The 14,395-nt window shown below is 37.5% G+C and overlaps 1 protein-coding gene across 6 annotated transcripts in view; it reads right to left on the bottom strand.

Annotated features, from left to right (window-relative positions):
* Positions 1–14,395, bottom strand: part of REPS1 (RALBP1 associated Eps domain containing 1) — an 86,135-nt gene that overhangs the window by 4,918 nt on the left and 66,822 nt on the right. For 4 of the 6 annotated variants that reach the window (XM_032407784.1, XM_032407787.1, XM_032407786.1 and 1 more), the window contains 7 exons: positions 10,360–10,447; positions 9,083–9,184; positions 7,022–7,094; positions 5,420–5,538; positions 4,342–4,406; positions 2,457–2,642; positions 1,509–1,604 (listed from right to left, as the gene is read on the bottom strand). In XM_032407784.1, coding sequence (XP_032263675.1) covers positions 1,509–1,604; positions 2,457–2,642; positions 4,342–4,406; positions 5,420–5,538; positions 7,022–7,094; positions 9,083–9,184; positions 10,360–10,447 — 729 coding nt within the window. The remainder of the gene's footprint in view (positions 1–1,508; positions 1,605–2,456; positions 2,643–4,341; positions 4,407–5,419; positions 5,539–7,021; positions 7,095–9,082; positions 9,185–10,359; positions 10,448–14,395) is intronic. The other 2 variants (XM_032407785.1, XM_032407788.1) reach the window with 1 other exon arrangement.

Below are 14,395 nucleotides of genomic sequence, written 5' to 3'. Positions count from 1 at the left end.
CACCTGTCCCACTTTAAAACAATTTATGTATTTGTAACACAGCTAAGTTAAAATTTCAGTGCAACAGGGTGCTCCTGGCTGACATCACAACTGTGGAACGTACCTAACCAGACACTAACATACGCTCCTTGAGGCCTCAATCTGACTCAGAACTGTAATATTCACGATTTAAGTATTAACAAGAAAGATGTTCAATATATATACTGTTTAATAAATATAAAAGGGTGCCTCCAGGGGTGCTGGGTGGCTCAGTAGGTTAAGCATCTGACTTTGGCTCAGGTCATGATCTCAGGAGGTCCTGGGACTGGGCTCTGCATTGCGTTCCCCACTCAGTGGGGAACCTGCTTCTCCCTGTCCCTTTGACCCTCCCCCAACTCGTGTTCTTCTCTCTCTCAAATAATCTTAAAAAAAAGAGGGGGGAGAGGAGTCTCCAGAAATATGCATCCATTATCATCATAGGATTTCCTATTCAAAAATACTAAAATATGTCATCTTAATAAAACAATTAATAAAGAAGTAGAAAGCTAGGCAATGCTTTAAAAACTCACAACTAAGATGCACAATAATTGTAACTCTTGAATATGAGTGGACATTTTGTTGGAAACTGTGAATCTTCCCTCAACAGATTCAAATACGGTATTTTGGTATTTACCATAACTTCATTTGATCTGTTAATAAATAAAAATGACAACTGCCATATCTTTGGTTAAGTGCTATTTTTAATTTGTTGCTGTGAGCTGACAAAAATAAAATTCACTATTAAAAAATATCACAGAAATATAGTAAAAAATAAAGTGTCCAGAAAGTAGAATTTAAGCACTCTCAGAAACACATGCTGTAGTAACTACTGGAAATGTCTGGGTGATAACAGGAAAAAAAAACTACCAAAACTTTTCTTTCAATGGAAAAACATGCAAATATCTATAATTTACTTTAAAATGCAAAAATAGGTAAGAAGGATTGATGTAGACAGACGGATGGACAGGTATGTGATAATGCAAGTATAGTAAAATAATGGTACAGTCAAGGTGTGGGTTTATTGATGTATACAACGTAAAATTCTTTCAACTTGACTGTATGTTTAAACATTTTCATAATAAAATGTTGGGGGAAAATTATCCCCAAGACAGTAAAAAAAAAGAACACAGAGTATAACACCCTTAGAGGGTTGGCAATTTTTCTCTACGACACTGAAGATTGCAATAAAACAAATGGAATTTGACCAATAAGGAAAGTGTATTTTCTATATGTGGAAGAATGTCATCAGCAGATAAATTCTGAGAACCTATGGCATATACTAGATGACAGACTAGCATCTCCTAGAGTTTTTAAATAGGCAGACCCTGTTCTGAGACAGACCAAATATATTACAGTTAGAGGCTTAGATGCTCTGCAGTTAACTTCATTTCTAAGATTTTCGTCATCTTTAAAATCTTACAAACTAAAAATGATATCATATAACTTTTTATATGTACAAAATAATCAATATTATAGAAGACTTCACGTACCACATTGGCGGGAACACTAGCAGCTGTCTTTTCTTCAATTTTACTATCTGTTTTGGCAACTCGAAGAGAACTTGCAGGATCAGAAGCTTTTTCAACCTAGAGATGAATATATTATCGCTCCTAATTATACATAAGCAGTATATAATTATGCATAAATACATATGTTAACACATCAGAGAGTAAAATGTTAAGAAAATATTCATTCTGATAATAAGGAATGTGAAAAAAAACCCATAAAATGACCATTCTCTACTGTAGAAGGACAGAGAGCAGGGGAGGGCTGAGGATACAGCCCAGCAAGAACAAGAACTTTGGAAAGTTCTTGTGGGTTGGGGAGGGGATACCTCCCCCACAGGGGCATGAGTACCAGTACCCTATGCACACCTGTACTTCCCCTCAGGTCCTCCCCTGCCTTCCTGGCGGCTCAGGCCATACCCCAAGTGGCCCCAGGGCTAGGCAGAAAGTTTCAGGTTGGAAGAAGTAGCTAGTAGAAGTTCTTGCCACAAGAACTGAACAGCGTCTTCCAGAACACTGTCTGCAAAGATGGAATCTGGCAGCCAGGTAGTCTGCAGGTCTAACTCAAGTGACTTACTATCATATGCATGGAGCGTAGCTAGGAAATCTTCACCAAATCACACATCAGATGCAAGCCCCCAAGCAGTGTGTTAGCCATGCCCGGATGGTTGTTTGTGTCTTTTCCCGAGACAGCTAACTCCCACCCAGATTCTGATTCTTATTAGGCATTATATTGTAACCAGCAGGTATCTAAGGCCAATTAAGTACTTAAGAAGCACAGACCTAACCTGGGGGATATGAATTCTCTATTACTCACTGATGTCCACTCTAACATCTGCTCTTTTAGAGCTTCCTCTGTTGATAGACCTGCTTATGAATATAATGTGGGAAGAGTTTCCCAGCAGAAAATTAGATAAGCCCTTGAAAACTGACCGGCAAGACCTCTGGATGTTTCTCGGCTTCATCATCTTGTTCTTCATTGACGTTTGATGCAGCAAATACTTCGAATTGGCTGAAATCTGCAAAATTTGGTTGCTCTGGTATCTGCTGAGGTGAGGTACTAGTGTGAGTGATTAGGCCATCGGCATCCACTGGGCGATGCACTACGGGACCAGGAGCCTACATGATGGATTAGGATGGAGGAACACACATTTTGTTAGTTTATCACTGTCAGCGACCTTCTTCTTTGAAAATATACTGTAGAGATGCTTTGTTATCTGTAAATTCAGGGAGATGAGCGACGGTAGCATCTAGCTCTAAAAATCGTTAAGTGGAATGCTGAGACACTCAAAAAATTAAGATGACAAACCTTCAATAAGAAAGATACTTTTACAAAATTCATATTGCAAAGAAAGTACATCAAAGGACAGGGAGGGTCTGGCCCTACTCTCTAACTCTCCACTTCATCCACATTTTTCTGAATTAGGCTACTGCACAATAGTTTGTGCTTTTAACAAGTTATTTTTTTAAAAAACGTTTCATTATGTTTCTAAAAAGGTTAATTTAAAGTGTGAAAACCACTGCTCTAACTATCCTCCCAACACTTCAGTGTACTTCCCTTCAGTTCGTCCTCCACTCCCTTGCCAGAACGATCCTTCTAAAATCTTCAATCCAAAAATACAGGTGAGTATGTAACTTTTGGCCAAGCACTATGGGAATAACAGCGAACGAACAAATAAGGCTGATGCCCTAATGAAGCAGACCATGCAGTGCAGGGTAAGAGACAAGTACACAAGGACTTGAGACACAGTGTGAGGAGTTTGATGACAATGCAAGTACAGGATGCTATAGGAATAAATCTGCAGTCTCTTCCCTGCTTACACCCTTTAAACATTCTCTCTCCTGTAAGAATTCTGTCCTTCTTAGTACGATACAGAGATACTTTGCCCCTTTCCCACCTCTTCAGTCTCATTCCTCATCACTCCAGTGGTACTGAACCAACTCCTGTTCCCTGGAACATGCCAGACCATGTCATTCCTTCTGACTGGAGTGCCCTCTCTCCGATCTCTCAAGTCTCTGCTTAAAGTCTCACTTCCTTCATTTTACTTACACCTTTCCAATGTGATTCTTGACTTTACTAGTTAGTCAAGCTGTGCTGAAGCACTTCATAAATATATCTAGCACAGCCCTCCTATTATAATTGTTGTTTATAGGTCTATCTTCCCCACTGGACTGGTTCTTGAGTCAAGTGACCAACTCACTGGGTTTCACAGTTCAACCCAATATAAGTATTTTCGTTGGTACTTTAGATAAACGAAATATTCAAATTTCAGTATCTTTTATGATTAAGAAACCATCTTTTTAACTTCAAATAACCAACTTCATTGTAAGAATCTAACTCAGAAAAATCAACCAAATTCATTCATGTAAAAGGTAGTCAGCCAGTCACATAAAACTATCAGCTATAATCCAGAATCTGTCTTAGAACATACCAGATGGAAACAATTTCAACCTGGCAGGGATGAAGAGGTCATCTTACATTTCCTTTACTGAGGGAGTAACATCTCCAGGGAGATGCAGCAAGGGCATGGAGCCTCTGTGAGACCCAGGACACACAGGGACATCTCCTATCTCCCAACCCACTGTTCTCTCCACTAAACCTTCTGTTATCAAGACATTATCATTTGGTCCACTTTTAAGTTTCTTTCAAAAAATAATCATTATTCTTGACTTTCAAAATAAAACTTAGCTTCCCTGAATAAAATGCTCATTAAGAATGACAATTAGGTAATTTCTGATCTTCAAAATAATTCTAGAACAGAAGCAAACCTTAACAGACAAATACAATTGTTCAGTAATGAATACGTTGGAGAATCACCTGTGAGGGCTGTGGTCTTGGAGGCACTGCAGGAGGATGGGCAACAACTCCAGCCTGTTGTTGTCCTAAGTAAATACACAAGTCGTCTTCTTAGTAAATACATACTTCTCTAGTAGAACAAACTGGCTGAGTGAATGTGATCAAATGATAAAGACTTCTAAGAATGCTTGATAAGTATTGGAAGGCATTTATTATCTTGTAAAACTATCTAGATATGACCTAATGACCAAGCCTCATGGCCTTTTCTCAGACCTTGTATCTTTCCTTTTTTTTTTTTTTAGGGAGTTATTTTATTTTGTAGGCTCCACACCCAGCGTGGAGCCCAATGTGGGGCTTGAACTCATGACCCTGATATCCAGACCTGAGCTGAGATCAAGAGCTGGACACTGAACCGACTGAGCCATGCAGGCACTCTTTCTCAGACCTCATTTCTCTTATTCTATTGCACAAGGCACTCTTGACATGCTTGTTTCCATAACACTAAACATTCTTAGCTTTCTTCTATTTCTGAATGTTCTTCAGCTATAAAATATGCAGACTTCCAAATTTTCTCTTTGCATTTAATACTTTACTCAATCATTTCTATGTAAATGATTCTCAAATAATACAATCTTTCTTAGCCCACACGTCCGGTGGCCTACTACTACAGCCCCTTTTCCTCATCATTCCAAACCTGTAATGTCCAAAAACAGAACATCATCACCCTCTGCTCCTAACTTTTCTATTTTGATCATCATTTATTAATAACAATAAAACCAGTTATATAAAAATTAAAACCTTGAAGTTATGAGTCTTCTGTCAGCTAACTGAAGACCTATCACCTTTTCCTCCTTGATCTCTCCACATGGTTGTTTTAAAATCTCTTGTGGCATCTCTCAGGTTCCCATCTTTATCATTTTCACTCAAACACATTAAGAAAAAAAAAAATTCCTCTCATTCTGACACCTTTTAAACTCAAAATTTTTCTTCAGTTAACTAAAAAATAAGACACAGTTAGAGAAAATGAAATAAAATGTTGTGCTCTTTAATGAACTTTAAAATCAAACGATAATAGATATTATGGTTCTTTAACCCCTACCTGTGGTGACTGCAAAGGTCCGATTCATATCTAAAGAGGATGATCTGGAATGAGAAGGCTGCGGCCTTGGAGGGGGAGGTGGTGGTGCAGTGTTATCAGGCGACGTTCCTGAATGAGACCTATAAAATTCACCCCGTTACAACTGGTCATGCTACCGGTATTGGAGCTTTTTTCTTTTTAAAGCGTTCAAACTTGGCTAAGCAGCAAAGGATCTTATAGGTGTGATATTTTCTCAAGTAGGTATGTAAGTATTACAATGAATAAGGACAGGACTGTTTATGATATGCATTAAACAAGTAATTATGTAATATGGCAAATAATCTTTTTATGAAGCATAATTATACATTTTTTAAAATTTCAAAAAATTTGAAAAAAAGTTTATTAACATGAATTCAAGGTAGACAGAAACCTAGTAACATTTTCCTGTTCAATTAAAGATAATATTAGTTTGAAAAACCAGTTTCAAAAAAGGGAAACTTTACTTTCAGACATGGTTAGCTTTCACCTTATTTAAAGTTTGAAGTTTGGTAAGCTGAAATAGAATCTGGCTCAGCTACTTGAGGTGCCCATTCCTGCATCCCCACAGGCAATTTCATTATAGTGCTGGCTATGCTCATTCTGGACCCGCCCTAGAGATTCATTTTTTTTTTTTTTAAGATTTTATTTATTTATTTGACAGAGAGAGAGGGAACACAAGCAGGGGGAGTGGGAGAAGGAGAAGCAGGCTTCCCGCGGAGCAGGGAGCCCGATGCGGGGCTTGATCCCAGGACCCTGGGAGACGCTTAACGACTGCGCCACCCAGGCACCCCCAAGATTCACTTTTTTGCCACTAAAGTCTTCTGTAATCTGAAAAGAGTCTCATGGACTCTGGGAATCTGATCCTCACTTATAGGGATAAAAAGGAAAATAAAATCCAAGATGACCGAAGAGAAATAATTATACAAAGAAGCAGTCTTTGGCTCTGGAAGTTCTTCTGAGATTCTATATTACTAGTCTCTCTCTATATTCTCCAAGCCCATGGCAAAAGGATACTTAGCACGTATAAAGATGAGGGGAAAAAGATGCTCTGTCCTGCACACAATTTTCAGTGGATGGTTAAGCCCTTGCAGACAAATCCCTTGCCACCTTCACCCTATCCCATATCTTTTTTATTTGTGCCTGAGAAGTTATATGCAATGCAGATCTTTAGGGTAGGTAGGTAGCCCAACACTAGGGTGTGTGCTTCCAGATGGCATTTTAAAACACAGAATTCTGTGGGCACTTGCCATAAGGCTATACAAGGAAATCTGTACATTTATTACTTAGACAGACTCTCAACTGTTTACCTACAAACAGGACTGTATTAAACTGCTAATGCTACTATAGCTCTTTTTAGGCCTTCCACAGAATACCATCAGAACAATAAGGGCTCCTCTTGCTTTCCTATTAAAGTTGGAAAAGAATCAAAATTATTCCCCTTCTACGTAAATCAATAGGTAACCTAACAGCCTTCAGAGAACTGAAGAATAGAGGAAAATAATTCATACTTGGTTCTAAAATAATTCTTAATATTAAAATGTAACAAGATATTTTAATATACTTTTTATTGACAGAAATACTGACCTTTGATGAGTTACATTGTTTCCAATCTGTTCTGGGTCTGAAGTAAAAGAGTCTGAACTACTGTACCCATCTGCTGATAAATGGAATATATCCTATTTAATAATAATCTTTTATTCACTTTTTACCCTATATACTCTAAACAAATATAGTAACTCTTATTTCAAATCAGAGATATTTAAAGACTGGCTAATAGATTAACAGTTCACCCTAGTGTTATTAAATGTAAAAAATTACATATAAATCATGGCATACTTACACAGTGAAATACTACACACAAAACAAGTTATAATCTAGAGAAGTAAACACAGGAATAAAAATATGCTTAGACAATAATAAAACTTACGAAATTAGCCAGATGTTCCCCATTTTTCACCTGAGAAAATTATCATTTCCAAATCCTCAAAATCTTATAAAGGAGCAGAGTCCCAGAGGCAAACTAATGGTTGTGACGTAATGACAAATTTTAAAACAGAAACTGAGGGACAGTGTGAAGGAACACTGCTACTTACTTTCAAGGATTATAAATTGGAGGGACTGGTTATTTGGTTTGGCTTCATTTCAAAATGTATCCCTTTCCTTTTTCGTAGCAAATAACTGAATTGTTTAATTGGTACAGGAAGGATGCTAAAACTAATGTATTTCCATTTGGATGTACCAACAGGCATCTCAAACCTGAGATGTCCAAAACTCAACTTCTGTTTTTCCCCCAACAAAACTACTGTTACCACAGCCTTCCTCAATTCCCAGTGGCTCAGACCAAAATTCCCTGAATCGCCCATGACCTCCCACTCCCATCCTGTATCACACAGGCAAACAAGTCCTGTGCTCTTTTCTGAAAAAATATGGCCAGAATCTCAGGAGTGCTGAGCAGTGCACTTCTCCCGCTCTCACCCTTGGCCACCCGTCCTCTTCTCTTGCCTGTGTTATTCTAATTGTTTTTTAAACGGTCTTTCCTGTTTTGACTCTTGCTTTCTTCAGGCCTATTACCAATACAGCAGAGTGATCCTCATAAAAAAAAAAAAAAAAAAAAAAAAAAAAAGGAAGGTCAGACCACATCACTTCTCCATTCAAAACCTCCTAATGGCTTTTTACCTCATTCAGTAAAAGTTACTCTTACACTGCTCCCTAATTACTCCTCTACCACTTGCTACTTCTGCCTGCCAAATATGCTAACTGATTCTATTCCAGGTGTTCGCCTGCTGTTTCCAGCAGAAGGCAGTTATCTAAATCAGAGCTTCACATATGCTGTTTCCTGTGTCTTAAACGTCCTTCCTTCAGATATTCATAGTTGAATCCCTCATCTCCTTCAAGTTTTAACCCAAATGTCATCTTTTGGTAAGGTCTTCTTTGACCACCTTATTTAAAATGTCACTCCCTCTTCTCTTTCCCAGATTTTTTTTTTTTTTAAGATTTTATTTATTTATTTGACAGAGAGAGACACAGCGAGAGAGGGAACACAAGCGGGCGGAGTGCAGAGGGAGAAGCAGGCTTCCCGCAGAGCAGGGAGCCCGATGCGGGGCTCGATCCCAGGACCCTGGGATCATGACCTGAACCGAAGGCAGATGCTTAATGACTGAGCCACCCAGGGGCCCCTCCCAGCTTTATTCTTATCCAGGGTGTTAATTATCTCCTAAGACAGGAGTTAAGATTTTTTCCCCCTCTTACATCCCCTACTGAATGTAAGCTCCGTAAGGGCAAAGATTTTTTTCTGTTTTAACTGCTGAATGAATCCCCAGTGTCTAGAACAGAGCCTGCCACATACTATTCCTTTAACATAGGCTGAATAAATGAATGTACCACAATTTCTTGTGAGACAAAGGAGCAAGTGGGAAGTCCATGGACTAAATGTGGTTAACTGAGAGGGATGGCAAACAGAAGCAGGTCCAGGTGGCAATAAGCAACCATTTACTCATACAGAGGGTAGGGTATTTAAAAGGGTTGACTAATCTCTACTTTATTCAGTAAAGGTAATATGAAATAGCTATACATTTGAATTATTCAGATTCTAAATCCAGACTTAATCAACTTCAAATGGAAACTGTAATGCTATTTTTCACTTACCTACAGTATTTCCAGAAGCAAATTTCACCGATGAATTTATCTTACTTTCCTCTGACAGGTCAGATGGTTTCACAAGTAATGGGCTAGTGGGATTAGTATGATCTAGTAGAGAATTAATAGTTAAAAATACAAGAACTGAATTAATAAATTCATAAACTTCAGAGTATAAGACTTCATTTATATATTCCAAAGAAGTAGCAGGTAAACCTCATGAGATGTAACACAAAATAGCATTTTTAATAAAAATATAAGCTTGTTCATATAGAATTTTGTTTTCTGCCATAACAGAAAATAGGTTATGACAAAAAAGTCAACTTGCATGTTCATACTTTATTAATTTTATCCCTTCAGAGTAATTGCTTAAAATACCACACAGATGGTTGTAAAATAAGTAATTTATAATGTTGACTTATACAGAAAATAAATATACTTCTGAGAAAATATACCTGTAACTAAAACATTTAATCTAAAATGAGAAACTTCGAGAATTTAAGCAAAACAATTTCAAAGCCAAAATTTTATTTTAACATATACCTCCTCAGTTAAAATCTGAACATACTTTAATGTAAGTTCACAGCAGTTATCATAAAAACCCACAGGGTAGAGGCATGTGGGTGACTTAGTCAGTTAAGCGACTGACTCTTGATTTTGGCTCAGGTCATGATCTCAAGGTCTTGAGATGAAGCCCTGCATGGGCCGTGGAGCCTGCTTAAGATCTTCTCTCCCCTTCCTTCTGCTCCTCCCCACCCTCTGCTTACAGGCACTCTAAAATAAATAAATAAAATCTTAAAAAAACTACAACCTACAGAGTATTAGAAAAGTCGCATTTCCAAGTGTCTTTATTTTTAAACTTTATAACATAAATTCAACAGTTTCCCTTTTCTTAAAAAATTTTAAAAGATTTATTTGAGAGAAGGAGAGAGAGAGCACATGCAGGGGGAGGGGGAGAGAGAGAGAGAGAGAATCCTCAAGCAGACTCCCCACTGAGCTCGGAAGCCAACACAGGGCTGGCTCCCAGGACCCTGAGATTATGACCTGAGCCAAAATCAAGAGTTGGGTGCCCAACCGACTGAACCATTCAGGCACCCCTCAACAGTTTCCTTTTTGAAACTGTAATATAAATTGAACAATACATACAGCCAAACATATATATGTAAACTAGTAGAAAGTACCGTTAAAAAATAAACAATTATAAAAGAAATCTGAGCCCTCAAAGAATAATTGTGTATTTCAGTTTGACACTAATCTAAAATACAACCCAGCAACAGCTTCCTTACCACTGCCAGTTCTTTTCAGTTCCATTTCCTGCATGTGGATTTTGCTTGGAGTCATACGAATGGGAACTGGATGAACAATAGCGGTATCCTAGAGACAAATGGGAGGAAATACAGACTTTGCATTAAAAATGCCAAGCTGATACCATGAAATAATAAAAACTAACAACACTTTCAATAGACTTTCTTATTTATGCTAAGGCAAGCATGAAAATAAATTTCTTAATTACAAGTTTTAGAATCACATGTAAAAAATCAAGTTCACCATGTGTGCCTAATAATCTGATTTCTTTTATAAAAAGTACATTTTAACTTCTGAGTGGTTAAAGCTTTAAGTGAAAAAAGATCTATAAAACTACCTACAGGTGAAGACAATATTCAAAGGCAAAGTGTGAGATGATCTCATCAAATTATACAAATCTGAACCTTTGAGGTTAAAGCGAACTATTTCATGAGAACCCAAAGACTAACAGACTGAACTCTTCTTCCCTAAACTGCTGAAAAAAATCTGACATTTACTTTTTCCTATATAAAACAAAGGTAACAGTGCTTTGCTATATTGTAACAGCCGGCACGATACATAGTGTCTACTGATTAGTTCTACAGAGCTGTTTAAAACTTCCACAAAGGCATGCATTTTTAAAGAGGCATAAGTTAAGACTCTTACTCTTAACATTCCAGTATTTTTCTTAAACCTTTTCATGACTGGAATACATCTGATATTCCTAAACTTCATGAGTGGCAAGTCTAGTAAGAGGAGTAAGGAAATTGGTAGTACAGACTTTTTGAAAAGAATGCAAACAGCAAAGTAAGAAGAGAGGACAAACGCCAAGCCTCTCCGAAAGAGAACAAAATGAGAAAGGTGCCCCTAGGGCCACGGGCAGGCCTGGCCCTGGGAGCTGAGACCCACAGGGGAGGAACCAGAATAGGATCGGGCATTTGGCTTAGCAGCAACAGACCAGTATTGCCAAGGGGGCTCCGCTCCTTCTACGAGGTGTCAGTTCATGTTTTGTATATGCTGCTGCCAAACACTGAACTTGAGATCCTTCAATTTCGAATATCTAGTTATGAGTTATGCTTATAACTCAGTGTGAAGGATAATGACTTTTCAGTTTAAGTCAGACACCATTTTTGGTTGAGAGTAGCAGGTAACACCAAATCTCTGCTCGAGGAAGTTCCGTTCCAACATACTGTCTCTTGTTTGACAGGTCTCCCTGGCTTACTCTCATCATCTCTACATTCAACCAATTTATAACAAATGAATTCTTTGTTGCAATTATACTGATAGATCCATTCACAGTAATTTTCTGCCCCACGCCAGAGAGATTGTGGAAAGAGCTCTAACATTTCCCCTATAACTCTAAAATTAGTTATAAAGATGAATATTATAACTGGATAAAAGTTTAGATTTCTCACAAAATAATGAGTTACTCTCAGGAAAATATTTTTAACAATATACTTAAGAGGTTCTTTGTTGTATTTATGGTTATAAAAACCACGGCTTTAGGAATAACTACTACTTTCTTAACTCACAATTTTAGTGGCAGAAATAAATGCCATAAGAATCAAAATTTAACCTTATAAGGCAAGATCAAAGGAGAAAAAAATGATAACTCATGAGACAATAAATTCTTATTCCAAACCCAAAACAAGCTAGGAAAAAACATGCAAAAAAAATTTATTAGATGTTTTAACTCATAATATTCATCTAACATATATTTTCTGTGTATATAAGATCAGGTATATAAAACTTTTAACAGTTGGAACTATGAAGTAACCTTTTCATATATTTCCAGTACAATACATGGAACGCATGATAATGACTCCAAGAAAAGAAAATCATGAATGTTCTTTCTATTCATTCTCCAAATAATTTGCCTAAGTTTCTGTGCCAGCAAATCAATTTTGTATCACATACTTCAGACACACAACCACTGGTTGCTGTGAGCCTGCAACAGTTTTAGTCCAGCAGATCCAGCTGCTAGGACAAGGCAATTCCTTGCAGAGCATTACACAGATGACAGGCCTACCCTCCAACTAGTATACATTTACGAAGCTCCATTTGTGATTGTGAACTGCAGTAGGATAGAGAGCTTTGACTCTAAGCATTTGACATCCGAATGAAGAACCATGAATGCCAACATGCTTCTGAGTCCTGAGCCATCAGATGCTCCAAACTAGCATCCTCTAATTTAAAAATAGAGAAAAAAGTATAAAGACTGACTAGCAGGCTCTGCCCAGTTTCTTCTACCTATTCAAATCACCTCATCACCTTTAGGAAACCCATTCCTAATCACTCATGGCACATTTAGGTCATATATTTGGGCATCTGATTTATGTATACTTTATTGACTGTATTATGCTCATCTATTGTATTTTCTACTTGCCTTAAATCCCATTATCCTGCCTGAGTCCAGCCTCTCTACTTCTCATTTCTGTGTCACTCATCATCTTGCTCTCTCTTGATCCCATCGATCCTTCACATTGTCTGTTGCCTGAGTGATCTTTCCCAAGTGCCTCTTTCTCACCCCCATCTTGTCATGGCACTCCTGGCTGGCTATGAGATGAAGTTCAGATCCTTGGTTTAGCACACAAAGATCTTCCCAGTCTGGTTTCAACCACACTCCTTAGCCCCATCATCCCCCCATCCACATGTTTACTCTATACTCCCACCACATTAAAAGATCCTGCCTGTGATATTCTCTCTGCTTGGAATGCCCTTGTACATTTCTGCCAATTCATAGTTTCTTTCAAAACTCAGCATACAAACATAACCTCTTTTGTGAGAACTTTCCCAAATACACTGGGCTGAGCTAGCCCACAGTTCTCCGCCCACAATTTTGTTCACAGCTATATATAATTATCACAATCAGCTATATTACAACCATCAACTTATCATGATTAAGCTGTGGTCTACTTAAGAGTAGAATTTTTTGACATTTTTATACTCCTAGAGAGTATCACAGGCACCTAGAAAGGGGGCTCCACCAAACCAGATGAGTTGGCTGGCTATAATCAGTAATCAAACTAACTTCCTTTTTATACCCTGAATTACTCAGAAGTTCTATAGCACTCAAGATCAGGCATAAATCATGGCAAAGACTAGTGCATTACACTTCTCATCAGTCTAGAATTTAGTAGTAGAAGCAGATTCTACCAGAGGCTATTAACGATAAGCAGACAAAAGCAATCAAGTTTCTAGAAATGAGATATCAGAAACTCAATTTCATTACAATTCTGGGAGCCTAGTAACTACCCATCTCAGTTTGTATGTGAGGTCACTGCGCTGTGTGATACAGATGTCTCTTAAGTGCTACAGAAAAGTATGGGGCTTTTCATAGACTTTCACTCTACTGAGCAAATGCCTAATTATCAAATTTTAGCTTTTTAAAAATATTCCATTAAATATTTTCAACACTGTAGGGTATGTAAATTTGTATCAGAACTGCAGTGGCATTTTTCTTTAGGTGGTTCCCTTCTAATCTGTATGGACCTTATTTACACACTTATAATTATTTATAGAAGACTTGCAAAAGATCATTTGGGATTATGGGTATAGGCTGTGTTCTGTAGAAGGTAGTTTGCCAGGTAAGTATTAAATGAAGGATAAGAACTTAGATCCTCAATGGTAGCAGGCATTCTCCTAATGGCAAGTTTAAAGTGACATCACTAGTTGGGGAACAAAGTTAAGATTTAAGTTTATCACTATAAAAGAAAAAAGATATTTCTAAGCACCAGATTACAAATATTTAAGACTGCCAACTTTATCAAGTTTAGAGATCTAAATTCAGGTTTAAAACAGCAATTAACCATTTTTAATTTCCTATAGCCTCCTGCCACACTAGAGATAACAAAAGAAAGTACTGAGCCATATCATTTTAAACACTAGAGTTAGAATTCACAAATTTGGATATTTTTTCTAAGACGTTGGAAGAACATCACTATGATGAAGTCAAATATTTCCGGGCATTTCCTGCCAGTCACGAGTCAATTTATTTTGCCTCTGAGTTTTATATTTTTATATATAATGTTCTTTCCT

Source organism: Phoca vitulina, unplaced genomic scaffold (genome assembly GCF_004348235.1).
Source record: "Phoca vitulina isolate PV1807 unplaced genomic scaffold, GSC_HSeal_1.0 scaffold9, whole genome shotgun sequence".
Classification (NCBI taxonomy): domain Eukaryota; kingdom Metazoa; phylum Chordata; class Mammalia; order Carnivora; family Phocidae; genus Phoca; species Phoca vitulina.
This window is presented reverse-complemented; position numbering and strand designations above follow the sequence as displayed.